At 47.8% G+C, this 25803-nt stretch overlaps 1 protein-coding gene across 2 annotated transcripts in view; it reads left to right on the top strand.

Annotated features, from left to right (window-relative positions):
• The window catches only part of LOC138582119 (zinc finger protein 34-like), a 256603-nt gene that overhangs the window by 57624 nt on the left and 173176 nt on the right, over positions 1 to 25803 (top strand). For both annotated transcript variants that reach the window (XM_069653109.1, XM_069653108.1), the window contains exon 2: positions 8223 to 8349. In XM_069653109.1, coding sequence (XP_069509210.1) covers positions 8223 to 8349 — 127 coding nt within the window. The remainder of the gene's footprint in view (positions 1 to 8222; positions 8350 to 25803) is intronic.

Raw genomic sequence — 25803 nt, 5'->3', positions numbered from 1 at the left:
ACAAACCATTTGGATTGGTTGCTGTTTTGTGTACATGTTAAGTGAACTTGTTCCACATGACGGTGTGTGAGAGAAGATGATGACATTGGCTCATGGAAGACACATAGTTATAGATAAAACCAACCCGGGAATAATGCAGTGATTATCAGCTTCTTGTACGTCTCTTTCTCATATTTGTGTCCCAGTTCCCCCTGGGTTGTCTCTGGGTCTCCTCGACTGGTCCTATATCTTCTTTCTCTATTGTGTAGGTCCTTGACCCGTTTATCTTCTCTCGGGCTCTCCCCGACTTACTCTTGGGCCGAGCCCAGTGCTCCAGATAAGATTTTGAGTTGGTTGTATTTTACTCCCATTTTGAAACCGTGAAAGTAAATGTGATTTCAAGAGAGTAAAAATGTGTTTTCTCCTTTATAAGAGTAAAATCTATGTGACATCCAGCCGAAAAACTGCATGGAAAGCATTACCAAGCGGCAGCTTTCTGCATTGTGACAATGCACCTTTCATTAGTTCTCTAAGGTCTGGCCATGTGATCTCTCCTGTATATATTGAAATGTTGACAACACAAAAACCCAGCGAATTACATAGTAAAGCAAAAATGAACTGTATTGTGTGTTTTGAGGTTCGATAGTAAAATTGTCTTTTGATGTTTAATGAAAGTCCTAATTTCCTGAGAACTTTCACTACCTAATGGTATGACAATGTAGTGATACAACAGTGCAGACAGGCGAGGACTCCATGCTAAATGGGCCTAATCTCATGGTCAAATTGTTATTTATATAGCGCTTTTGGCAAAGTGCTATACATAGAACAAATTTGTCACAATTATCCCCAAACTTGAGTTGGTACTCTTATCAACTTCGAAAGGATGAAAGGCTGAGTTGGTCTTGCCGGGATTCAAACCTGCCACCTACAGATCACCAGAGGCGTTGCTAGGGGTGAGAGGGCAGAGGGGGCTATAGCCCCAGATCATTTGGTTGTAGCCCCGGATAGAAGCTTAGTGACTACATCCAAAAGGCTAGCTATCCCACAGTCCCGACAGTCCTGAGATTAGCTTAGCTCCGGATCTTTTCCAGACCTAGCAACACCCCTGCAGATCATGCACAGATTGCAGAAACCAGCGCTCAACCGGCTGATCTATGTTATTGGCTTACGTTCTTCAGAGGTCGGTAAACTGAGTATCGACTGAGGGATAATATTCACAGTGCAAAGATGTTTGATGAACCATGCATGAAGTGCTACATAAAAAAGTTAAATAACTATCTGGAGTATCACAGGGACAGGTTTTGCTGAGTTTCTATTTCAATAACAAATGTAACTTTCATTTGTTTGTTTTTAAACAGCGCTTGCACTTCCTGGAGAGTCAGGTTTTAGATGTTTTAATTGTAGTCTTGAAGATTTGAGAGGCTGTAACACCTATGATTGGTGTAATGTCAATCCCTCACTTTGAGCAACGACTCTGCTGCACTGACCATTTATAGTAATGTACCACATTTACTGCAATGCTGAATGGTTGTAAACTATACCGTGCATATGCATTTTACACACGGTTTTTATAATTAGAGTGTAAATTAAATTATAAGTGTAAAGATGATCTACCTCTGTAAAAGTGTAAAAAGTATGCAACAAGCCACCATAACATGAGACAACCTGAAAATGAATAGGACCCATTAGAAACAAAACAGTTTTTCAGCAAAGAGGTGTGGTGTCAAACAATGTATTACATTTGTGGACCACCTTCTCCAATATGCATCTTGATGATTATATACAAAGCACAGGACATCAGAAAATAAAATTGTGCAATACTGGTTTGCTTTCACTGGGAGAAGAAAAAGCATAATTTGTTACAAAAGATTAATTCTCAATTGTAACTCATTTTTCCATTTTATTAGTTATGCAATCCTAAAATACTATGAAAATAAATATGTACAATGCTTCTGTTTGCCCAACACAGCAGAGGTTGAACTGAAAGAAATCATTCCTTTTATCACGGTGTGCCATTTACTTTTTGAAAGGCTTCAGATAAACCAATTCAGTTTCAGAGGCTTGTCTCCATGGTTTGCAATTACATCCATGAAGATAAAAATCAAAAGATGTGTTCTGGTTTATGTCAAGTAACCTGACCTTTGCCCTGCCATCTGCTCTAAACCTGTGTGTAAATGTATGCAGGGAAATAACAAGATTTCATGCATAAAAAGGCCTGGCATGACACTTATGTGGAGGCCTGGCCGAGCCCCTGGACTGTGGATTCCTTTGATCCTGTATGGATCCTCAACACATGTGTTTTGCTTCTGTGGAGATCGCCCGACCTGATATGGGTCCCAAACCCTGGTGTGCTGTGTTTGTGCGTTCTCTATCCTTTCTTCATTCAATGTCCAACTAAACAGACCTGGTGTATTCTCCTTCCAGGTACTGTTCCAAATAGGATATTTTGTAACATTAGTTCCTGCTTCTACAGCCACTTTCTGTTTCTCGGGATATTATTTGCGTGTTCTCTACCCCTGTTTTGCTCAATGTCCCACTGAACAGACCTGGTGTATTCTCCTGCCAGGTTCTGTCCCACATAGGATACTTTATAAAGTTAATTCCAGTTTCTACAATTTGTTCGTTATCCCTTTCTGCCTCTCAGGATTTTAGTATGCGTCGTTTTCTCTTATTCAGTCCCGTCGGTGTCTCACTAGCCGGCCCAACCGTTCCCCTACCTTCGGGAAATGTTGTCACGGTCTGCGGTCTGTCCTGAGAGTGGTGCAGGGCTTCTGCACTGCTTTGGCGTTCATCTTCCTGCTCTATGTGACTGCATCGACACTCTCTCTCTCTCGTGTCATCGGCTGTGTGTCTTTCTCTTGCATTGACACCGCCGGTCGGGTTTCCTATCTCCCAGTCACTGGACAGGTTCCAGCTCTGCGGAATTTCTTGAGACACTCGTCCTTTCTCTGCATCATTTTGCTCTCTATCCCTCTGGTCTCTCGCCACGGAACCGGCATCTGGTTCCTTTCTCCTCCAGGGCTGGTGTGGCCATCTGCTTAGTTCTTCCTCACTGATTATGACAGGAGTGGATCCTAACAGACTGTAACGCGTATGCTGGTTCCGCTATGGCCTTTTGTCTCCTTGCCTGATCTTCTTTGTGTCAGTAGTGATTGTATGCACTCCACGTGGGTTAGCCTCCCTCTTCCTCATCCAAGTATGATCTGTGTGAATGGCCTCCTCAACTCTACAAAGACGTATAGAGGTCTGGGGGACCACAATGGGCGAGGGGTGAAAGGAGAGGGGGTACAGAGATGAAGGTGGCGAATACAGCATTCTCCCAAGGCTATCAACACTGGTCCCATGGAGGGTTTCCCTCCCCATGAGATCAACCCGCTGAGTACCACCCCTAGGGGGACTATCGGGTAGCAGCCTCACCTCCCTGGCCTCATGTGAAGGGTTATTTGGGATTCATCACAGTATCCATTGGAGCAGGTGCCAGTTTGGACCAGATTCCCAATTTATTTTTGATACAAGGGAGGAGATGAACTAGCACCCAATTCAAAAAGGGCATCTGAATTAATGCATTTTAGATGTGGCAAGTGGGGGAATGGGTGGGCACCACAACTCTCAAAATCTCCATCAATGGTAATTTAATCCTCCGCTAACCTGATTCACACTCTATCAGGAAAATAGCAGCAAGAAAAATTTAAAATGATTACATCATTAGAACTGGGGAAGCCTTCAAGTAGTAAAAGCTGCTACAAGATAACCATAATCATCTCAATCAGTACACAATTCAAACGATGAGTCGAATCAAAAATAAATCTTCATTATTAGCATCCTTTATTGGTACATTTGTAGTATTCTCATGACTGTGGTCACAGAGACAATAGCCAATGCGTTTTGGACCAAAGGTCCATGGTCGGGGCTAATTCTGCAAAGTACATAATACAAATGCTTTTCAGAAATGTGTATTCACAATCTCAAATATTTATCAGCTAAATTTGCTAAAACATATAATTCTACCTAGCACACCCATGGATATATGAAACTCATTAGTACCCCAGACGGGGATGACACTCATGATTACTGCTAGGACCAAGATGAACTCTTCGTCAATCTCATACCCTTACTTGACTCACCAGTCGCAGTTATGCGTAGCAGCATGTATTCGAGAATATGAGAATAGGAGGGCGAACGCTGGTGTATCGCAACTGCTAATAGCGCGTAAAACCACGTTAAGCAGTAGCCACAGCCACCATAGCAAGCAGGGTCCGTGAGATCATGCAGCTAGCTGGAATAGATCTGACAAAATTTGGAGCGCACTCACTAAGAGGGGCGATAGGGTCCAAAGCATTTAAGGCAGGAGTAGCTTTGAGTGAGACACTGCACGCAGTAGACTGGGCTAGCAATAGCGTCTTTAAGACGTTTTTTATTTTATACCAGTACCATCTTTGGCAGAGGGAGTAATGAGGAGCTTAGAACAAGCATAATGCTTGTCTCCGGCCTTGACATAGAATGAAGATTACCCCTGCATAATGTGCAGGGAGTCTTGATTCTATTAAAGAGAAGGAGGCGAGCATTAATATCTCGCCTAGCGCAGGCATAGCGTATGTCGGACAAGTGGAATAACATGTTTAATTTCATCCTGAGCATAGGAGATACTTGCCCCACCCTTAATAATGTAAATTATCTGCCTCTTAGGAGATGACCAGAAGACCACTTGAGAGAGTGGCAGGGAATGGCTGATCGCTGCAGCAACAGTGTCAGGATAGAGGGGCTCGAGGAAGGGAGTCAGAAGTTTAAGACCGGGAGGTTGAAGTTTGTTGTTGAATAGACTTGACAGTTCCAGTTAGGACTTGGTTCAGGATTAGTTCAGAGCATCCAAAGAAGAGGAAGGGCATAGAGTTGGGGTCCGGATGCCAGACAGATACAGAGACCATGGGGAGAAAGGGGAAATGTAGTTTTATTTAAAAAAAGAAAGAAAGTGAAATTGGAAGTTATATTACATTTTCTTTTATTTGTTGAAACTGCTGGAGAATGGAAAGTAAAGAAGTTGAAGCATAATGCTTGCCTCCGGTCTTGACATAGAATAGAGAACATTTAATTATGGGACACCTACGAAAAATATGGTATAGAGCCACCAAGTTACCAAGAACAAATGTAAACGAACTGACACTGTGTACCGTGTTAGAGGACACAATCTTGCCACACGGGGCAGCGCCACACTCCTCCTTTTTCGGGAGGAAACACAACTGCTTTTTTATCTAACTCCTTGTCCACCTGCTCCCTGAGATGGAACGGCACCCTGCGGTGCTTCAGGACGATGGGCTGTACAGAGTCATCAATGTGCAGCTGGACCGAGTCACCGGTCATCTTTCCAATGCCGTTGAAGAGGGCATTGGAAAGATGGTCATTGGAGGTCATTGATGTCTTCCAAGTACACCGAGTACGCGAAACTGACAATTCCGAGAGCTTCAGCAGCAGCACAGCTTAGGAGAGTGTTGTTACTCACAGGGGTCACGTAGAACCGAGCCCTGATCCGAGAGCCCTCATGCTCCACACTCCACACCGAGAGCCCTCATGCTCCACACTTGCCACGAAGGCACCGTCCAGCGGTATTGGTTGTAGTCCTCCAAAGGCGAATATGCGGGCTCTCGGCGTAGCCAAGGGCGTCATCGTGTCCCCTGGCCATTACATTGACCGACGCCCCCGTGTCCACCCCACCGGGACTGGAGAGTGGTTAACCTCCACCACACACCTCTGCTGCCTCCTGCTCTTCCCCTTCAGGACTTCCACACTCGAGACAAAGAAGATGTTCTCTTCCTCTTCCTCATCTGCCTCGTCCACCTGGGCCTCCTCTTCATCTTGCTCCACCTGGGCCACATTTGGTGGTCGGCTCTGGCGCGGAGTCCATGTCCGGGCCGGACCTCTAGGTACCATCACGGGCAGGGCCGCCTTGCACACTCTAGAGAAATGGTCAGGCAGGCCACACCTGCCACATGTTCTTCCCGCTGCCGGGCACTCCGTCGGGTGGGGAAGGTCATAGCCACACTTCTGGCACGACTCCCCTGATCTTCGTGCTCTGTCCCGGGGTCCTCCGCCCGGCCTTCTCATTCCTCGGCCACCTCGCCACACAGCACACACCTCCTCCGACTTTATTGAGCGGGACCCCACCTCCATCTTGCTGGCACGAGCCTCTGCCACCTCATGACATCGGGCCAGTTCCAATATGCGGGGGAGAGTGATGCCCGGCTCTCTCAGGACCTGCCTTCTGAGCTTGCCGGAGGAGCACGCCTGAATCAGCATCGTGCGCATCATGTCCTCCGCGTCCCCCCATGCGCAGCCCAGGGAGATGCGGTGCAGGCGACCATAAAAGGTGTCCAGTGTCTCATCGTCCTTTCGTTTGGCCGACAGCATGACAAATCTTTCATAGTCCACGTTGGCAAGGGGCAGAAAGTGCGCAAGGAGCACCGCCTTGGCGGCATCATAGGATTGGTCCACCGGAGTAAGCGACTCAAAGATTTATTGGACTGCAGGCCCCACCAAGTACAGCATAGTGGCCACCATGCTGTCGTTGTCCGTCACTTGAGCAGCCCTGAAATACATGTCCAGGCGGCCAACCCACCTCCTCCACCGGGGCCCCATGCTGGAAGGTGGGCCCGATGCATCAAATTCAGGAATGGGCTGCAGGGCAGCTTGGGCTCGTGCCTGAGCCATGACAGGGAGCCCTTGCTGAGCACCTGGCTGTGCCACCGGCAGCACCTGGGGTACAGGAGCCTGAGCACCTACTTGCGGGGGCAGCTGTAGAGCCGCTGCTGGTTGTTGAACTGGAAACACTGGGGGCTGAAAAACCTGCTGATGTGCCGCTTGGCCACCGTCCTGAGGGAGCTGTGCAGCTACGGCGGCCTCACCCTCCTGATCATCAATGTCACTCATGGGCTTGAGCGCACAGGCACCCCCACCTAGTGTCCTGAGGGCCGCAACTCAACCACCCACCACCACCATGCCGACAAACAACAGCCTCCCCCCCTCTTCCAGGCACAGCAACAGTCCAACCTGGGGGAGAGGCGGTGGTGACTTGTCCCTCGCTCACCTGGGACAGCTTCCAGCCACAAAACCACCGGAGGAGAAAAGAGACACCCACTGCAGCCAACCTTGTGCTGATGAAGGGGACAACGAAGAAGCCATAGCGTCCTGATGATGAAGGGACAAAGAAAAACAATGTGTTCCCAACTTGCCGTGGTCCACAGGGGTGTGGATGTTCCAAAAATTAAGCTACAATTGTGGAGTGGACTAAACAGGCCCTGCCATGCTAGTCCTTCCCCTAGCTTTCACTCGACGTAGGAGTCCCAAAACTGGATTAAAATTCACAAACCAGGCATGGGCATGCAGGTTAGTCTGCCTGCAAGCTGAATATCAAAAATTAGACCTGGATCACCTTCACCCTCCAAACCGGAGCCTGATGAAGTTCCACGGCCTCAGAGACAAAATGGCCGCCAGCCGCGTGTACGATCCGCAGCCACGGCGTGACACGAAACATCCGAACGTTCCGTTTCAGGGAAAAATTCCGGAATGCCTTCACCGCCGGGCCCGGGCATCCGTTGACACTCATCGCCACTGTTGGGGGTTTGTCCTTGGCCCCATGCGTGCCCGCAAGCCCCCACCCTGAAAGGACCACACTGTGCACACGTCCTTCCAGTTCGGGCTTCCGGGTCGCTCTGCGGCGGCCGGGAACGCCCCGTTTATTTATACAGCACGCGGCGGCGTGCAACGTCACGCCGCTGCGTGCGCGTCCCACACGGGGCATCGCCACAGACACCAGTGTAAACAAAGTAGAGTTTAGTTTATTTGAAGTCGCCTCAACCCGAAACCAAGAGAATAATAAAAAGCACGACATGTTAGCTCTGTTGTCCATGAACCAACACAGGGTAGGCAAGACAACCCTTGCAGCTCTCACCCACCCCACTTGCACCCTCTTCCTCTCGCCCTGTGCCTCACTCCGCCTCAGTGGGATGCTTAGTGCAGGGTTTTATTTAGTGCAAATAGTTATCATTTTTGTGAACCAGGCCCGGTGTATCTGATCACACTGTGCAACCATGAAATAACGATTTCTTAACAGGAGGGAAAATTGAATCTTGTGTTTAGGAAATATGTAAATGAGTAATACTAATTAAGACAGATTCGGATCTATGTTTCCTATCTTCTCTGAATATATATATTAGTGTTCATACATTTTTCTTGTGCATTGTCCCTTCCAGGCCCCAGTTACCTTTTATGATGTTGCTGCTTGTTTCTCTGAAGAGGAGTGGCAGCTTTTGCACCAGTGGCAGAAGGAGCTGTACAGGAACGTGATGAACACAATTCAGCAAACACTGGTGTCACTAGGTATGTGCTGTTCATGCTTATCTAGGTGCCGTGCATTCCACGAAACAGACAGTTTTCTTCACGTTTCAGGATTTAATTGAAGTGTTTTGACATTGTTTTCTTTGTCCTTATTCAACAATTGTAAGATCATTCAGAATTTACTATTGCAACTTCACGGTATGACCAGCATTTGTACATTTATTTTATTGGGGCCATTTTTATATATAGCGCAAATCTGGACCGAAGGGGAGCAGAATGCTTTGCATAGTACAATGAAGATGGGTTACATTCATATCTGTGCAGGTTACAGATGTATGCTTTAGTGTTTGCCGAGCCCAAGGTGTACAGCGCTTGATGGGGAATGCATTCATTTCAGAGGGGTTTGTAAGCACTGGGTAAGTAAAGCAGCAGTTCTGATGATGGATAGGTTGGGAAAAGGGGTGCAGTGAAGCGGGAACAACAAAGTTTTGAGTTGTTCCTCAATGTTAGGAAAGATTTCATAATTGTATGTAATTTTCCCTCCATGTGTACACCCCCAAAGTTTTTCTGCTCTTTAGACACCATTGACTGACTTTGCCAGAGAAGCACAGCCTTCAGCTGCACTCCTCTGGGCTTTCGCTCACTTTTTATGGGGAAATTGACATGCCCTTAAGACAGTCAGTACTGGGAGAATTTGTTTTCCCTAGTCCTTTTCCCATGTTGCAACTTTTGTGCAACATGTCACAAGTTACAGCACACTTGGGTCTATAGTCATTTTCCAAAGGCCCTAGATACTCTCGTTGGACTTTTTATGAACTGTGCAGGTGTGTCATGGACAGGACTGGTGGCAGATATTTTTTCGCATTCTTTTTAACCCTTTCCTGCCATGTTAACCGTGTTAACTGCGTTTGGCGCGAACAGGTGGCCTGGCTCCAAATTGGCCATGCCACAAGGTTCTTCGTCCTGTCCTTTGGCCATCTTGCCCCTTCACCTTCCGCAAGTCGAGTCGACCCGGGTCAGTCCTTATTTGGTCATGAACCCAATGCTTTAGCGGGCTTCTGCATGCCTTGTGTGTGTGCCTCCGGGATGTGGGCTGGAACGTCTGAGTCCAATACACATCCTGAGTGCCAGAGAGTCTTGAGTGCCCTGAATGACTGGGACCACCGTGGTCCGTGATTGGTCCACGTATGGAGTGAGTGTTTGTGAGCAGTTCTCCCATTGGGTCCTCTTCGTTTTTGGCGCGAAGGGAACTTTGGATAAGAGGAGGCCAAAAACACCCATACCATGTCGTTCTCCTGAGTTCTCACTGAACAAAGGATAGGATCCAAGTATCCTGCAACTACGAAGCCGAGTTGAGGAACTGCTGGTGACCCGCTGGAAGTTTTGGCACCCTGAGCCCGCTGTCGTCCCATGCGACCCTTCTGCATCTGATCGTCCTAGAAGGTCTGCGAAGATGCTTCGACTCATTGGAATAGTGGGACCAACTATTCTCGACACCTTCACCAAACCCTGCAAGTAAGCTTTCTCGGAAGTGTCCCTGGGCCAACCAGTGGGCTGACCAGCTTACACAGGACCTTTGCTCTGTCTCCGCTATTGTTCTGAGGAGGCCCTCGAAACTTGGTATACTGCTAGCTCTGTGTCCCCGGCACCCTCACACCGAATTTCGAACACTTGGCATTTGCAGGTCTGAAGTGAGACGAGTGCGCCAGGACCGGAGTAAACGCGGTTACTCTGTTGCCCTGCCACGGCAACGTCTTTTGCAAGTATGCTGCATTTGTGACCCTCTTTCACCTGAAGTCTGCTGCAGTGAAACTGGGTCGATTCATCCACTCCGAGTGGAGAAATCACCACTGTCCCGTTTGGGAATCATTGTTGTATCTCAGGAACTGAAAGCCGCAGAGATGTCCTTTTTGTCGCGTTCGAACCTGCAACCCGAGTGAACTGAACGGGTGAAGCCTGGGTCCAAGAGCGCGTGGGACTGGTAAGTACTTACAACACTAACCGGTGGCCCCTGGCGCCAAGGGCCACTTTTACACACGATTTGCATCTAGGTTCCCTCTACTTTCCACTGCTAGCGCGAACTAGCGACTCCATCCCGCTCTCTGGAACTACCTCTGCCTTCAAGTGGAGGTCCTCCCTGAATAGTGGGAACTTGTTCTTCATCTCCTCATCCACCTTCCCGAGCTGCTAGAGACCCCTGAAGAGACCATGTTCTGCCCATTGGAACAACTTGTGCACTTGCATTGCATGTACTGTTGAGCACAAGGCTCCTCTCTTCTTAGGGCTTGGACTGCCTCTTAGTTAGGTGTGTTGCTGATGTCGACGGAGCCTAAAGACTACCTGCACTGCCTGTTTCCTTCCCATCAAGGTTGTCAACATATTTCGTGCATTTAACCCTTTAGACCCCAATGGTCTTGTATATACATTGTATTGATAGTGTTGTGTTGGTTTACTAAGTATTACTGTGATTCTTCTGCTATGGTCTATGTTACAAAGGCCTTGTAATAAATGTGTCTATATTTTTTATAAAACCCCTGTCTGGAGTAATTTGTAAGTGTCCTTGCTCTGTGTGCTCATTGAGGTCTTTTAGTCACCCTCACCCCTCTTGAGACCTAGTCTTGACCACCTGCCATAGCTACCCTGATTGGTCTGGCTTGTCCAGAAGTTACCCTGTTCCAAGAAACTAGGCTGGCCTTCTGAACCTCTGCCCTCCAGGACAGAGTTAAGAAGTCCATCTTAACAAATTGGTGTACAGCGGTGGGATAGGACTGAAGGTATCCAGTGTTGCATACTAGTGAAGGCATTTCGAGTTATTCCTACCAGGAAACATAGTGAATTGTTGTCGTATAACTGAAAAAAGCCATAGTCCTATCTAACAATATGGAAACAAGTACCTTGTTAACTTTAAATGCTTCTGAGTCTGAAACATTGCGACAGATGTGTGCTGAGAGGTATCTCTGCTTAAGGCATAAAAATGGAAATGATCCAAAGAATCATGGACTGGCAAGAAGCTCAGTTTAGTGCCATAGCTTCTAATGACAGTGCAGAAGGAGGTGGGGCTGCTCCCACTGGCAGAACTGGAAGTTCTGCTGCTGCACTGGTTCATGGAGACCATTAGGATTTGGAGGATGTAATGTCTAATGTTTCCTCTGCCAGTGCTGATGGTGAGGCCATGCTTGAATTCAAGAAACAAGAACTGCTGTTCGGGCAGAAGAAGCTTGAATTTAACATGGCCAAGCTAAAATTAGAGCAGGCAGAAAAACAGAAAGACAGGGATCACCAGTTGGAAATGGCCAAGCCTCAGGTTGCCAATGGATCCAAGGGTCCGGTACTTAGGTCTGGGTCCTCCTCTCATCCAAGGTTTCCTAAGGATCTGCTCAGTGTGTATGAGGAAAAGAATGACATTATGGACTGGCTGAATACGTTTGAGTATGCATGTGAAGTTCAAGTTGACAATGCTGATAAAATTGCCTGGTTACTTAGCAGACTGCCCCATGCTGGCTGCAGTGCCATTATGGAAATGTCAAAAGCTGAGAGAGCAGATTTTGCAATGTTGAAGCAAACTCTCCTCTTAAAGTTTGGAAAGACTCATGCCAAATACTTAAAGAGATTCAGAGAGTACAAAAAGAAAAAAGGTGATACTTGGGTATCGTATGTAACTGAATCCTTAAAAAACTTGACTGGCTGGGTTGAAGATTATTAGGTATCTACTTTTGAAGGTATGATATGTCTTGTCATGCTGGAACATATTTTTGCATCTTCTTCCCCTGAGCTTAAGCAGCATTTGGCAGATCCAAGGAGATCGATCCTAAGAACCTTTCCATAGCAGCAGATTTATGGGTGTCACATAGAGTGTCACATAAGGACAAGACTCATCCTGGCAAGCCAGAGGAGGGGAAAAAGTCCAAAGATAAAGAGGGTGGGGACTCTGATAAAACGCCCTCCTAGAGAGGCCACAAAAGGAAAAATAACGGTAAGACACAAGAGAACTCACAGGGTAGTGGAGGTCAGCCTCCAAAACAGAACTCTGGTTATAGTAAGCCTCCCTATGTAAACCAACCCAGTGGATCTTGTTTTGGTTGTGGAGCAACTGACCATGTGAAGGGGGATCCCAGATGTAAGGTCAAAACCTTGGGGGTCCACTCTGATAATCTGGCCATCTTCTCCTATGAGGAAGAAGAGATTACAGGGGCATCCTTCTCCTCAGACTCCTTCCCCAGTGGAATGGAAGCTGAGGTAGTTTTAGTTTCCCTGGGTTCCTGGGAGCCTAAAGTCTCAGAGGCTTATGCTAGGATTCCAGATAATACCAAGCACTACTTTAAAGACAGTTTACTGATCAATGGAGTAGATACTCCAGCTCTTAGGGATAGTGGGTGTAGTCGAACTGTAGTGGATTCTACCTTGGTTGACCCAGAGGAAGTTGCCAGAGCTCCTCTGTTACCCACTAAGTTGGCTGATGGCCCACCTCTCATGTTCCCAGTAATACCTGTAAATCTTACTATAAATGGTACAGCAGTCAGGATTCCAGTGAGCATACAGAGGAGTGTCCCAGGAAAGGTCTTGCTGGGAAATGATCTCAGAGCTTTAGGGCTTGTGGGAGATACAGCTGAAAGACCCTGCATAAGGTCTCAAACAAGGGCAGCACTGGCCATGACCAATGCAGTGCCCCAGCCAAAGGGGAAACCCAAGGAAGGCTAAAGGAGTCAGAAAAATCAAAAGAGGGAAAGAAATCATTCCCCCTAACTCACCTACCACTGCGGTAGAGGTAGTTGGTCAATCACCAGGACCTGACAATGAGGTGGTGATACCTGAAGTATTTGACCTAAATGACCATCCTGAACTAAAATATTTGTTAGTAGAAGGTGGTCCTGACACAGAAGAATTTAGTAAGGGCCAATATGAGTGCCCATCTCTGGAAGCCCTAAGGAGACAGGCCTGCTCCCAGCTTGAGGGTGAACCTCTTGGGAAGCACATGATTTATTGGGAAGCTGGGCTCCTGTATAGTGAGCCTACAGAGTCTACAGAAGGAGACTATAGGAGGTTGGTGGTTTCCCTTACTGCAAGATGGCGCATGAAGTGCCCGTTGCTGGTCAGTTTACAATCAAGAGAACCAAGCAAAGGTTATCCATGCACTTCTACTGGCCCAAGATGGTGGTGCAAGTAGAAAGTCACTGCAGGAGTTGTGTGTCGTGCCAGTTTTCTGGTAAGAGTGGTGCAACAATCCAAGCTCCATTGGTACCACTCCCAGTTGTGAGGGTAACATTTGAAAGGATAGGGATCAACATTGTTGGTCCCCTTGACCCCCAAACATCCTCAGGCAATAGGTTTATCCTGGTGCTGGTCAACCTTGCCACCAGGTATGCTGAGGCCATCCCATTGAAAACTGTGACTGCCAACTCAGTTGCAAAAGCTTTACTTGGCATATTTACTAGGGTTGGCTTCCCTAAATAAGTTGTGTCTGATAGGGGCAGCAACTTTATGTCCAAGTATATGTCCAAGTATATGCAGGCCATGTGGAAGGAATGTGGTGTCACCTATAAGTTTTCGAGGAAGTGCATTGATTAAGTGCTGATCGCTACGAGGAGCCACGACCTGCTGTTGTCCCTATTTTCCAAAAGGACTGGTGCTCATAACGTCCTAATACGTGCTAATACATGCTTTTTGCTTTTCGTTCTTGCAGGCCCTTTAACGTGCTGGCTCCGCCTCTGCTTTTCCCAGCAGCACCCATATATGCCCATGATGTGCGCATTCTTGCGCGCGCATTCGAGGAAGTGCATTGATTAAGTGCTGATCGCGTGGCACGTACAACATTCTGCTTTCTAATCTCAATTTTTTACACACACCCAAAAATCCTCAACTTCCATGAGCTGGTGTTGTTGGATATATAGGCAAGTAGTGCTTCATGCTTAGTGATCATAGCATTTCAGCATTTCACGTGAGTCGGAGCGGGAATGTGAGTCATTTTAATGGTTATTGTTATTTTTACTGTCATTGCTATCGGGTCGAGGCGTGCAGTGTATGAACCGAATACGACCAGCGGCCTGATTGTCTTGTCATTCGTTGTTTTATATTCGATGTTTTAGGTTTTAGGAATGAGAATAACTGATTAACCTATTGGTCGTTTGTTTGATCCACAGACTCATTTCTACTTTTGTGCTTATTTTGCTTTGTTTTCCTTATAGCGTTACAGGCGTCATAGGCGTTACTGGCTATTTAGTTGGGTATCTATCTATCTATCCTCTATGTATAAAATAGTAAATGCACAGTTTTGCACAGTATCGCACAGTACAACATAGTTTAGCTATTTTTAGCATTTTAGATTTTCTGGCCATCTCATGGTATAATCACGGCATATACGGCATATTTATGATATACGGTGCATGATATATTTTATCCAATTCCTAAGGAAATAGATTAGGAGTGTATAATAAAAGTGTAATAATTGAAGCTAAATAGATACATGAACCTGTACGTGTATCGCTCATTTAGTATCAAGCAGTGGTGATTACAAGGTGCTTCTGGGAATTTGAACTGTTAAGCAGTACGTGTATAAACTGTTCAGTTTTTTTAAGTGTGATTATTAAGTGTGATGTTTCTTAGTACTAATTTAACGTCAGGCATAATGATAGAGCAATGTGGTAAAAACACATTAGAAGCGCCTACCACAAATTCAGATAATGTCGGCCCTCTGAGGCGTTCTCGCCGTGGATGCCCACCAAAAGGAATATCACGCAGCAAATCAAATGCACACCCAAAAAAATGACGGCATATTTTCCTAAAATTGCGACATTAAGTACTATTGATGAAGAGAATGCTGTACATGAGATCGAGGATGACCTCAATCATTCACTTAGCTGCTTAGGCTCAAAACTGATTGGTCAAATGTTATTACCCAGAAAGATAGACTCTCCCTCCTTGGTGCACGAAGCTGTAACATCAACATCAATAGTGCCTGAAGTTACCCCATGTGTGGAAAAATCTAAATCACACTATGGTGTTACTCAGGACAGTAATGACGATGAAAGCAATAGTAAGGAAGATGATGAATATGACCTATCCACTGAACCAATAAAAGTATCAAACATCGTAAGTCATGAGGGCGTCCATATATCATCTATTTTCTAACCTAGGTTAGATGGTGATTCATTTTGAAGTAAATCCTCCATTGATCAATTTACAAGACGATATAGATCTCCCCGTCCAAAACGATGATATTGAATATATGGGTGATATATCTGATATTTCATCAATACCGGATATAATGCAGATAGACCCTCAAACGCTCTTTATTCCAGCAAATGCAGATTTTTCCGCAACAATTGACTTGAATAAAGAAAGATTAGCTGTAACTGACACCATCTTACTGCCCAAAGGGCAAGCAGTATTTTTAGACCCTGTGTTTAATATTAGTGAGGCATCTACAAATCTTTTCGATCTTAATTGTAGTCAGAACAGCATGACATCTGATGAAATGTTTCAGGCGTTTGAATGCCTATTAACATCTTTGGTAACGACCCGTGGAAAACTCGAAAATAAACTTGACATTCAGTCTTTGCTATTACATAAAAGTATCAATAAAAATAGAAAAAAACACATGATCAAGCAACAAACACTGAAACATGGGGAACCGAGAATCCTAATCCCTTTATATTTCAGGGAAAATGTAGTGCCCCAATCTGTCCTGAGAAAGCCACCGATAAACCAGGTAGTACTAAACTACCTACCATATCGAAAAATTTAGTAAAAAAAATAAAAAATAATAGCACCAAACCAGTTGCACAAGCTTTCATATACGCAAGGCGTGTGAAAGCTAAAAACAACCCATGTAGTGTAAACATGGAAAATGTTCCTGGGCATGAAATCAAGTCCCTTGAATCAGCAAACAATGAGAAGGAACTATCAAACAGTATCATTCAAACTGATAAACATGTAATAGCAGCTATTGCACAGAAAATGACTCCAACTCCTGTTGTTAATATAAGTATACATTCTTTACCCAATACACTAGACAATGACCCTGGGCTCTTAACTGCGGCAGCTTCTCCTGCGAGTGGCCCTAAGGGAAATGTCTCTGTGTCCGTAAAGGATGTAGCGGACTTAGTGGGGCAGAAGAAAATAACTGTGCTTTGGGCCGCTGATCAGTCTAAACCTGTAGTTGCACCAACCAGTAAGGATATACATAGTGCTCTCCAGTTAAAACCTCTTTCAGCAGATGTAAACTACCCTCCTCTGAATAGGTCTGCTGTCTTGCAAATTTTTCATTGTATTGTTGGCGTGCGAGTAAGACGCTCAGAGGATAGTTGAATAGTTGACCAAGTCGACTACAGTAAATCTAGCACAGTGAATATTTGGTTTGTCTCTACCACCACATTGGGATATGTTCTCAAATATGAATCTGAGATATTCCGATTGGGCTTCTCGTGCGAGATAGTAGAAATACACTCTGAAAAAATGTGACCGATTAACCTTAATGATAGGAATAAAAGTATTACAAATAAGACCAGACCTGTGATACTAGATAATCCCTTGTGCACTGCTAGTGCCTGCACAAATAAAGAGCCTGTAACATCCTCTTGCCACCCCGCACAGCAGACTAAGGGTGTTGAGAATGGAGCTAGTGCTAGTTGTGCAATAAACGAGAAACCTAAGGATGTCCCAACTGATAAAACGGGTTATTGGCAATGGTTACCCATTGCCTTTAAATCTCTCCTATCTCAGCTGAATCGATGACACTGACCTATTGTATACATGGACTATAAGAGGATTCAACCACTTGTTCGCTGATGATGGTCTATGGTGCAACATGCATCTTTTTTTAAAAAATAATTTTTAAACATGTTTATTTTTGGTCGACACACAGGAGACTCATACATTACAGATTATTAACTCATCATCAATTGTCCAGCCCATTAGTCCCCTTTCTTTAAGCTAACTCTCCTCCCCTTAACCCTCAGTCTAGATCCAGCTCTCGCTCCTCCGCCCGCCGCACCATGTCCGTGCTTTCAGCTGATGGAGTGTTTGCCACCGAGCGTGGCTTATATGTTAGGGCCGGATGACTCCTGTCGTAGTCTATCAATGGAGCCCAAATGTTTGTGAAGCGGTGAAGGAGGCCTCTGCTTGCCGCCGTAATTTTCTCCGCTATGAATATGTCCCATATTTTCAGCCACCATAGGATCACCAGGGGGCCTCCCAGAGATTTCCATGTTCGGGCCACCGTGATTTTGGCGGCTAGCAGTAGGTGAGTTAGGAGGGCAGCCGCTTTGCTAGATCTTGGATATATGCCGGAGATCGGGGCTCCTAATAGGATTGGTTCTGGCTCCAGGGGTAATGTTATCTTCGTTATGTCCTTTATGGCCAGGATGCATTGGGACCAGAAGTTTGCAACCACTGAGCATGACCACCACATATGTATGAATGGCCACGTTGGCGCCAACATCGGGGATCTAAGACTTGGTTAATGTGATGTAGTCGGATCGGCGGGTAGTACCATTTTAGAAGTAGCTTATGGGCGCACTCTCGGTTAGTGATGCAATAGGAGGAGGACCGAGTGCGTGTCCAGATGTCTATCCACGTCTGGTCTTCTATTGGATGTCCTAGGTCCGCTTCCCATTGGGCCATGTATGTTGTTCTGGCCACGAGGGCGTTTGTCTGCAACAGTTTGTAGAACGTTCAGATTCGTCCTCTGTGTGGGGGATCTGCAATTGTCAGCTCTGTGGGGTCCAGATCTCGTGTCGCTGCAGTGCGAGTAGATGGATGAGTGCACCAATGGCGTAATTGCGCATATGAGAATCTATCCGTTTCCCTTAAGCTAAAGGAGCTCTTGCATTTTCGAAGGTGAGTGGTCTATCCCCCTCGTAGAGCTGACCTAAAGTGCTCAGGCCTCCAGCGATCCAGTTCTTAAAGTTCGCTGAGTGGGCTCCTGGCGAGAATGTCGGGTTATGAAATATTGGGGCCGATGGGCTCAGGTCTCGGGGGATACCCCTCTGCTTACGAGTCCACTCCCAAGCTTTCAGGGCATGTTTGGTGGAGGATAGCATGGTCGTCCATGTTCTCCATGAGGCTGGGGGAAGATGTAGGAGGAAGCGGAGAGGGAGGGGTAAGCAGGATTGCTCAATCTCTGCCCATCGTGGTCGGTTCGAGCTGATAAACCAAGCTTGAGTGCGGGCTAATTGTGCCGCTATCTGATACTTCTGGAGATCCGGGACCCCTAGGCCTCCTAGGTTGGCACTGGTCAGCGTAGTTCTCAGTGGGATCCTTGCTTTTTTCCCCCTCCAAATAAATCGCAAAATCTTCCTCTGGAGGCGCTGAAGCGGGGGCCGGGGAATCATAATTGGGAGGGCTGAGCAAGCGTATAGAAGCCGTGGGAGGAGGTTCATTTTACACGCCGATATGCGGCCTAACGGCGATATCTCCTGTGGGAGCCAGCGATCCAGATCCTCCTCAAGGGTCTTGAATAACGGCTGAAAGTTCGTCCGATAGGTGTCTTCCGGACGGGCTGGAATCTGGACATCCAGATAGGGTATCGCCTTTTCTGACAATTGGATCGAACAGATGGTTCTGAAGGATGTTTTATCATGCGGGTCCATTCGGACCCCTAGGGCTGATGATTTCGTAAAGTTTATGGCAAATCCCGACACCTTGCCAAAGGCGTGAATTCCTGCCAGGGAGGACCTCAACGATTGGGCGGTATCCGTTATGGTTAGCATTACGTCGTCGGCGTACAAAGCTATCTTATGTTGGGAGGGGCCTACTTGGGGGCCTTTGATTCTGGGGTTAAGGCGGATTCTTTGGGCCAGGGGTTCCATGAACAGAGCGAACAGCAAGGGGTATAGGGGACATCCTTGCCTGGTTCCACATGATAGGGGTATCGGGTTAGATAGAAGCCCATTGACTCGAAGCAAGGTTTTCGGAGATTGATAGTTCGCTAGGATGTATTTCTGGAAAGTAGGACCAAAGTGGAAGGACTCTAGGGTGAGCCGGAGAAACGACCAGTCCACCTTGTCGAACGCCTTGGCCGCATCCAAGGCCAGCACTGCCAATTTTCGTGAGTCGCGCTGTGTAATTTCAATTAAGTTCAGGACTCTGCGTATGTTATCTACTGCCGCTCTGTTCATAATAAATCCTGTCTGGTCTGGGTCGATGATGTCTGGGAGCACTTTTGCTAATCGGTTAACCAAGACTTTCGAATATATGTTCGCATCCAGGTTTAGTAGGGCGATTGGTCTATACGCTGTGACATCTCTTGGGTCTTTTCCTGGTTTTAAAGCGAGAACAGTAATCGACTCTTGCATTGTCGGCGTGATTTTTCCAGAAAGAGCGAAAGAGTTGAAAAGCGTCGTCAGCGGGGCTACCAGCTGGGGGCGGAACATTTTGTAAAAGCGGGTCGAGAAGCCGTCTGGGCCCGGGGCCCTTGGCTTTAGGCTCTTGATAACATTGTCGACCTCTTCGGTTGTGATCGGGGTCTCTAGCTCATCTCTGGTCGTGAGGGAGACCCGGGGAAGGGCTGCGTTCCGAAGATAGAATTGTTGGCTTTCAAGGGATCTCGGGGACGCCGTCATCGTATCCGTGAGATGGGCTTCTGCAATAGTCAGTTTATCTTCTTCCGCAAACTGGACACTTCCTTGAGGATCACGAAGGCCTAAAATAGCGTTCCTCTTCCTAACCTTCGCCAGCTTTTCCACCAAGAATTTGTTAGCCTTATTTCCCTTAGCATAATAGCTTTGTTTAGTTCTGGCTAGAATCTGGGCTGTGTCCTCCGCATAATGTGCCTCCAGCTTCTTTCGGGCCATCTGCAAGGTCCGGTGGGGTCTTAGGCGTCCAGTTCTTTGCCTTACATACTGCTTCCGCTCTCTCTACTTCAACCTGTAGGACCTGGCGGATTTGCTTTTTCTTCTTATGATAGGCTGCCCCTGGCGAGATTAAGACCCCTCTCACAACTGCCTTCATCGCGTCCCATATGGTGGCCGGAGAGGTGTCCTCATTCTTATTTTCTTTAAAGAAATCTTTGATGGCTATTGCTGTTACATCTCTCAGCGTCATGTCTCCCAGAATCGGGTCGTATAGTGACCATTAGCGCTTTGGGAGAGGGTCCGGATCGTGAGCTCATAGCGTTAGGATGATTGGGGCGTGATCCGATAAGATTCTAGGGCCAATGGTCACATCGTCCGTATAGGCTAACGCCTGGGGGGTAGCCAAGAGTAGGTCGATGCGGGAGTAGGTTCTGTGTACACCGGAATAGAATGAGTAGTCACGGACCTCTGGGTGCAGTGCTCTCCAAGTGTCCACCACGTCCAAGGTTCGAAATAGTTTGAGCAGGGCCATAGCAATGCTATAGTCTTTGCGAGTCGGGGGGTGGGATTTATCTTTGGTTGGGTCTGGGGCCCCGTTGAAGTCCCTTCCTATTATTGTCTGGCCCTCTACGAACGGCGGCAGGGCTTCCGCTAAAGTTCAGTAGAACTCTTCCCGTTTTTCATTCGGGGCGTAAATCGAAACCAGTGAGTACAGTTGGCCGTAGATCTGGCATTTGATCGCCACGAAACGGCCTTCAGGACAGAGCAAGGTGTCTAAGATTTGTGGCCTAAGGCCCTTGGTGAATAGTATCGCCACCCCACCTTACTTGGTGCCATTCGATGCTAGAAACTGTAATGGAAAATGTCTATCCCAAAGCCTTGTGAAGTCTGCTGGGATCAGGTGTGATCCTGGAGGAACACCACCGAGGCCTCTTCGTTCTGCAACCGTCGCAACATGGATTTCCTCTTCTGTGGTGCATTTAAGCCTCTGACGTTGATCGTCAGGAACCTGAGTTTACGGTGTGGTTGTGAGGTTACGCCATCATCCATCCGCTCCTGGGGCGACGTCTGAGGGGAGGGGCGGAGGGTATCAGGCAACATCTATGGGATTGGTGTCTGTGTAGTTCTCCAGTGGTCGAATTTTCTGAGACCTCCAACGGGAGGGTAAACTTGTCCTCTTGAGGGAGGCCGATTTTTCCTTTTCGGCGGTTCCCATGGCCAACCGGGCCTTTTTTGTAACTGTGCTCCCAGCCAACGGGGCTGGGTTCCAACCATAACATAAGGTTGGTCTCCAAGGGTGAGTTGGTGACATACTCCTTGGAGTGGGGTATGGGCCGTTTGGGGCCCGGGGTGTTACTGGTTCCTATTTTCATCTTAGGATCGGTCAGGGAATGACCCCCGGTTCGAGCTGTATCATTTTATCTTTCGACGTCTCTGTGACTTCGACCAGGGTTGCTGCTGCTGTCTCTGGGGTAGCTGCTCCGTCCCCTCCGGCGAGTGCTGCGGGCTCTGAGCGGTCGAGGGCTCCGGCGAGCTTGGGTGTAGGATGTATTGTGCGTCCTCTATGTGGCTGATTCTGCGCTGGATTCCCTGAAACGAGAATTGGAGAGTGGAGGGGAATAGCCATCTGTAGCGAATCTGCTGGCTCTGTAGGAATAGCGTCAGGGGCCTGAGGGTTCTCCTTTTCTGTAGAATCGTTAACGAGAGGTCCTGGAAGATCTGCAGCGGGGAGCTCATGAACGAAAGTTCATCTTTGGTGCGGCTAATGGCCGAGATGGCCTCTTTAGTAGCGTAGAAATGGACCCTGGTAATTACGTCTGGGGGGCCGTCTGAATCCACCCCCCGTCTTGGGCAAAGCCTGTGAGTACGGTCCAGGATAAGTTGGGTTTTATCCATGTTTGGGAGCAGAGCTTGGAAGAAATTGCCAATGTATTCTGGCAACTCCTTGTCTGGGATGGTCAACGGGACCCCTCGGATGCGCAAGTTATTTTGTCATGCCCTGTTTTCCAGGTCTTCTTGCTTGAACTCCGGCATTTCATTCTTGTTCTGCAGCGCCAGGATCTCCCGTTTCATGTCTAGGATCGTGGCGTCGTGGTCAGGTCCCCCACCTCGCCTAGCCTCTGTTCCGCTTCGATCAGTCTTTGATCAGTCTGGTCCATCCGCGTGGTAAGCTCTGACATACATGATCGGAACTCCGCCTTGATGTCCTGCATGAAGGCCTGGATGTCTTCCTTAGAGGCTAATTTTCCTTGTTCTTTGGGGGGTTTCTGTGGGGTTACTTTGGGGGGAGGGTCCGGCTTCTTCGCTCTGTCCGCCGCCATTAGTATAGTGGAGATGTCCGAAGATTTGGCTGGTTTCGTTGGCCTCGACATTGTGCCGAGATTAGGGGCTCCGGGCTGATGTGACTGCAATACTTAGGGATAGCAAGATGGAACTTTCTGGTCCAAGAAGTCAGGAGGCCGAGATCCCAGGGAGGTTAGATGCGGCTTGTGGGGAGGGGGAGACTCCAGAGAACAGGCAGTCCGTCAAGAGCATCAGGGATCCCCAGGTCGGGCCCCCGTGGCGATAGAAAGGGGCTGCAGTAGAGACACCTTCAACGTGAGATACTGAAGGGAGGTGAGTGAAACGTACCAAGCAGGGGGGGGGGAATCCCGGAGCCGAGACTCAGGGCTGAGTGGGGGTAGCAGGAGTGGGCCGGGGTGCCCCAGGAAGTCCAAGAGATGAGAGGGGGGGCTCAAGAAGGGCACCAGGGGACCACTGCTAGGGTGGGGGACACCGCCCAATCTTCTGGGCAGCAGCAGCCAGCCGGTACTTAATCAGGCCTCAAACAATCTCCTACCTAACTAGGGCCCGGGAGGTCCCAGGGCCCGCCGCCGGGTAGGTCACCGGTGCTGGGGAGAGGCCGACAGTCAGCCGTTCCCACCTGGGGACTCCAGGGAAGGCAGTGGGCCCAGCTGGCAGAATGAGAGTGGGCCAGGGCGCCCCTGGAAGGAGGAGCCGGACCGCCTGACGATGTAGGGACCGGCGAGGGGGACTCCTGCTCACGGTGGTGTCCGCGCTGGGGCTCAGGCGTAGGGCGGCGGGGCAGAGCGAGGTAGGCAACAGTCCCTCTAGGACCCCAGAGGAGGCTAGACTGGAGGCCTCAGCCACGGCGCCTCAGCCCGGCGGTCAGGTCATCTGTCGCTGCAGGGGGCGTCCGTCACACCACAGCAACATCGAGGGCCCCGCTGTGCCTCTAAGCTCCCGGCCCTCAGGCAGGGCGGTGTAGGGGATCGGGGTGATCACCGCCCCTCGGCGGCCTCGCTCCCGCCGTCAGTCCAGGTGGCCGTCATCTCGATCCCCGCTGGGGGGGTTGGGATCGTCGGTTCCTCTGCAGGGCCATCTCCCACGTCCCGGGCTCACTCCCGGCTCCCCGGCAGGGAGCCACTGCGGCTTCGGGGAGCTGTGTGGAAGCCATCCCGCTCCGGGGGTTCTGATGTACTCGGCACAGGGCGGCGGGTGGAGGGAGGAAGGGAGGGGCCACCTAGCCTCCGCGGAGCGGGGGCTGTCAGCCCGTGTCAGATCGGGACCCGGCTCCAAGGATCCGATCCGAGGCTCAACTCGTCCTACCTCAGGAACGGCGGGGAAACCTCTCCATGTCCGCCATCTTGGAAGCCCCGTCAGGCGGGGGGGGCGTCAGGGAAACGGGCCGAATCCCAGCTTCTGGGGTGATAATGTCGCCTCCCCAGGCAGCAGCCGACGCTTCAAGGGGTCGCCTCACTCATGATCCGAGGGTCGCCACAGACCGATCCTTTAGAGTGCAGATTTATGTCATTGCCGCGGGTCTCGTACGGAGGCCATCACATGAGTGACTGCATCATTCGCGCTCCAGGCCACGCCCCCCAACATGCATCTTTTTAAGATAATTGTGCTACAAGAGACCTGGCCCGTAGAAAACGTGCTACTTGATGGTAGAGTGACAATACAAAATAATGCATTAAAGGGCCCACTCGGCAGGCTGAAGGGAGGTCTAATGATTTCTGAAATCCCCTGTGATTCCGCATATGTGTTGATAGGCAAACTATCTAAACCCGGTATTAATGTGGTTATTATCAATGTTTATGATCCACCAGCTAGAGTGATGAGTAAAGCTATACTGAAAGTTGTTGATGCTATTATGTCAAAATATGTACAACAGTTTGCTTTGTACTTGATGGGCAATCTCAATGCTTATATTATCTTACCAGAAGCTGAACCTGTTATAAACTTGAGATCTAATTGTAGCTGCCCAATCAAACAAAAACTTAGATATAGTCCATGGGTTAAAGTACTCATTGAACATCAAATGAGGAGCCTATGCCCCAGTGATACGCAGCAAGGTTCCACTAGGATCGGTGGTAAGAATGTATCAACTCTTGATTACGTATTTTGCAACCCTAGAGGTCTTGATAGGGTGGCCGACATGGGGATAGCTGCAAGGGAAGAAAGTGATCATCTGCCTCTATGTGTTCTATTCAAGGATGATGGTGCTATTACTCGTGATATAAATTATGATGAATGTGGTAACATATATGTAAATGAAGGAGGCAATCATATACAATGGCACCCTGTAAATCTAGCAAAGGGAAAAATAGCTTGTGAACAACTGCTGCCTAATTTTGTTGCGTGTTGTCAACGAGGAGATGTGAGTAATACTAACATAAGTGAGTTATTCAGTCATACAATTATACAAATTAAGGTGCTTGTTGCGTCCAAGCGAGATTACAACTCGGTTCATGAAAGAACTAATAAAGATAGGACGAACAAGAGATATCATTTGGACCCTACAATTAAAAGGGAAAAGAAAAAGCTACGCCTCTCTATTTCAAAAATGATATTAAATCCTAGTTGGCAAATGGATGCAATAGCTATTAATATGGCAATTAAAAAAGCCAAATCTGACTATCGAAGATGGCTTAAAGCGCATAAACGCACTTGTGAAAACGAACAATGGCTTAATATTTCCCATTTGGCAACTACAGGGAACTCTGTTGCAATATGGAGAGAATTTAGGGGGAAGAAAAGAACTCAGTTACCTATTAATAGTATCCCTGAAGAGGTCTGGGGAGCCCACTTAACTAAAACGTTGGGCGTGTCTGAAGCAAGTAACATAGAAATATTTAATCCTGAAATACCATGGATATGCCAAGCATCGTGTTCTGATATTAAGACCATAATCGAACATTTGAATTCCTCTCGGGACTCCGGCCCTGATGGGATAACTAATGGGCTGATGAAAATGAGCCTGTATGCTTGGGCAGAAGCTTTATGGCACCTGTTTTTAGATGTAGGGAAATCCAGCATCTTACCATCTTCTTGGAGTGAAAGCCACATTCTTCCAATTTATAAGAAAGGTCAACATAGTGACCCTCGAAATTATCGACTACTGGCTATGCTGGATATCCCGGCAAAGGTGTTTGCAAGGATCTTACTTGTTGAGCTAAATACATGGATAAATAACCATGATATATTGAGCAAATACCAGACGGGCTTTCGAGCAAAGTCACGTACGAGTCACGAGATTCTGACCCTTGTGTCATCAGTCGAATATTCATGGGTGTGCCGAAAAACTAAGGTATATGCAGCGTATATAGATTTCAGTGCTGCCTTTGACACTGTGGTGAGGAACATTCTGTGGCGCAAATTAAGAAATTGGAATATTCCAAGTGGCTTACCTAAGATGCTGATG

Source organism: Ambystoma mexicanum, chromosome 3q (genome assembly GCF_040938575.1).
Source record: "Ambystoma mexicanum isolate Mex_15411 chromosome 3q, UKY_AmexF1_1, whole genome shotgun sequence".
In the NCBI taxonomy this organism is placed as follows: Eukaryota; Metazoa; Chordata; class Amphibia; order Caudata; family Ambystomatidae; genus Ambystoma; species Ambystoma mexicanum.
The sequence above is the reverse complement of the archived record's forward strand: the minus strand, read 5'-3'. Positions and strand labels throughout refer to the sequence as shown.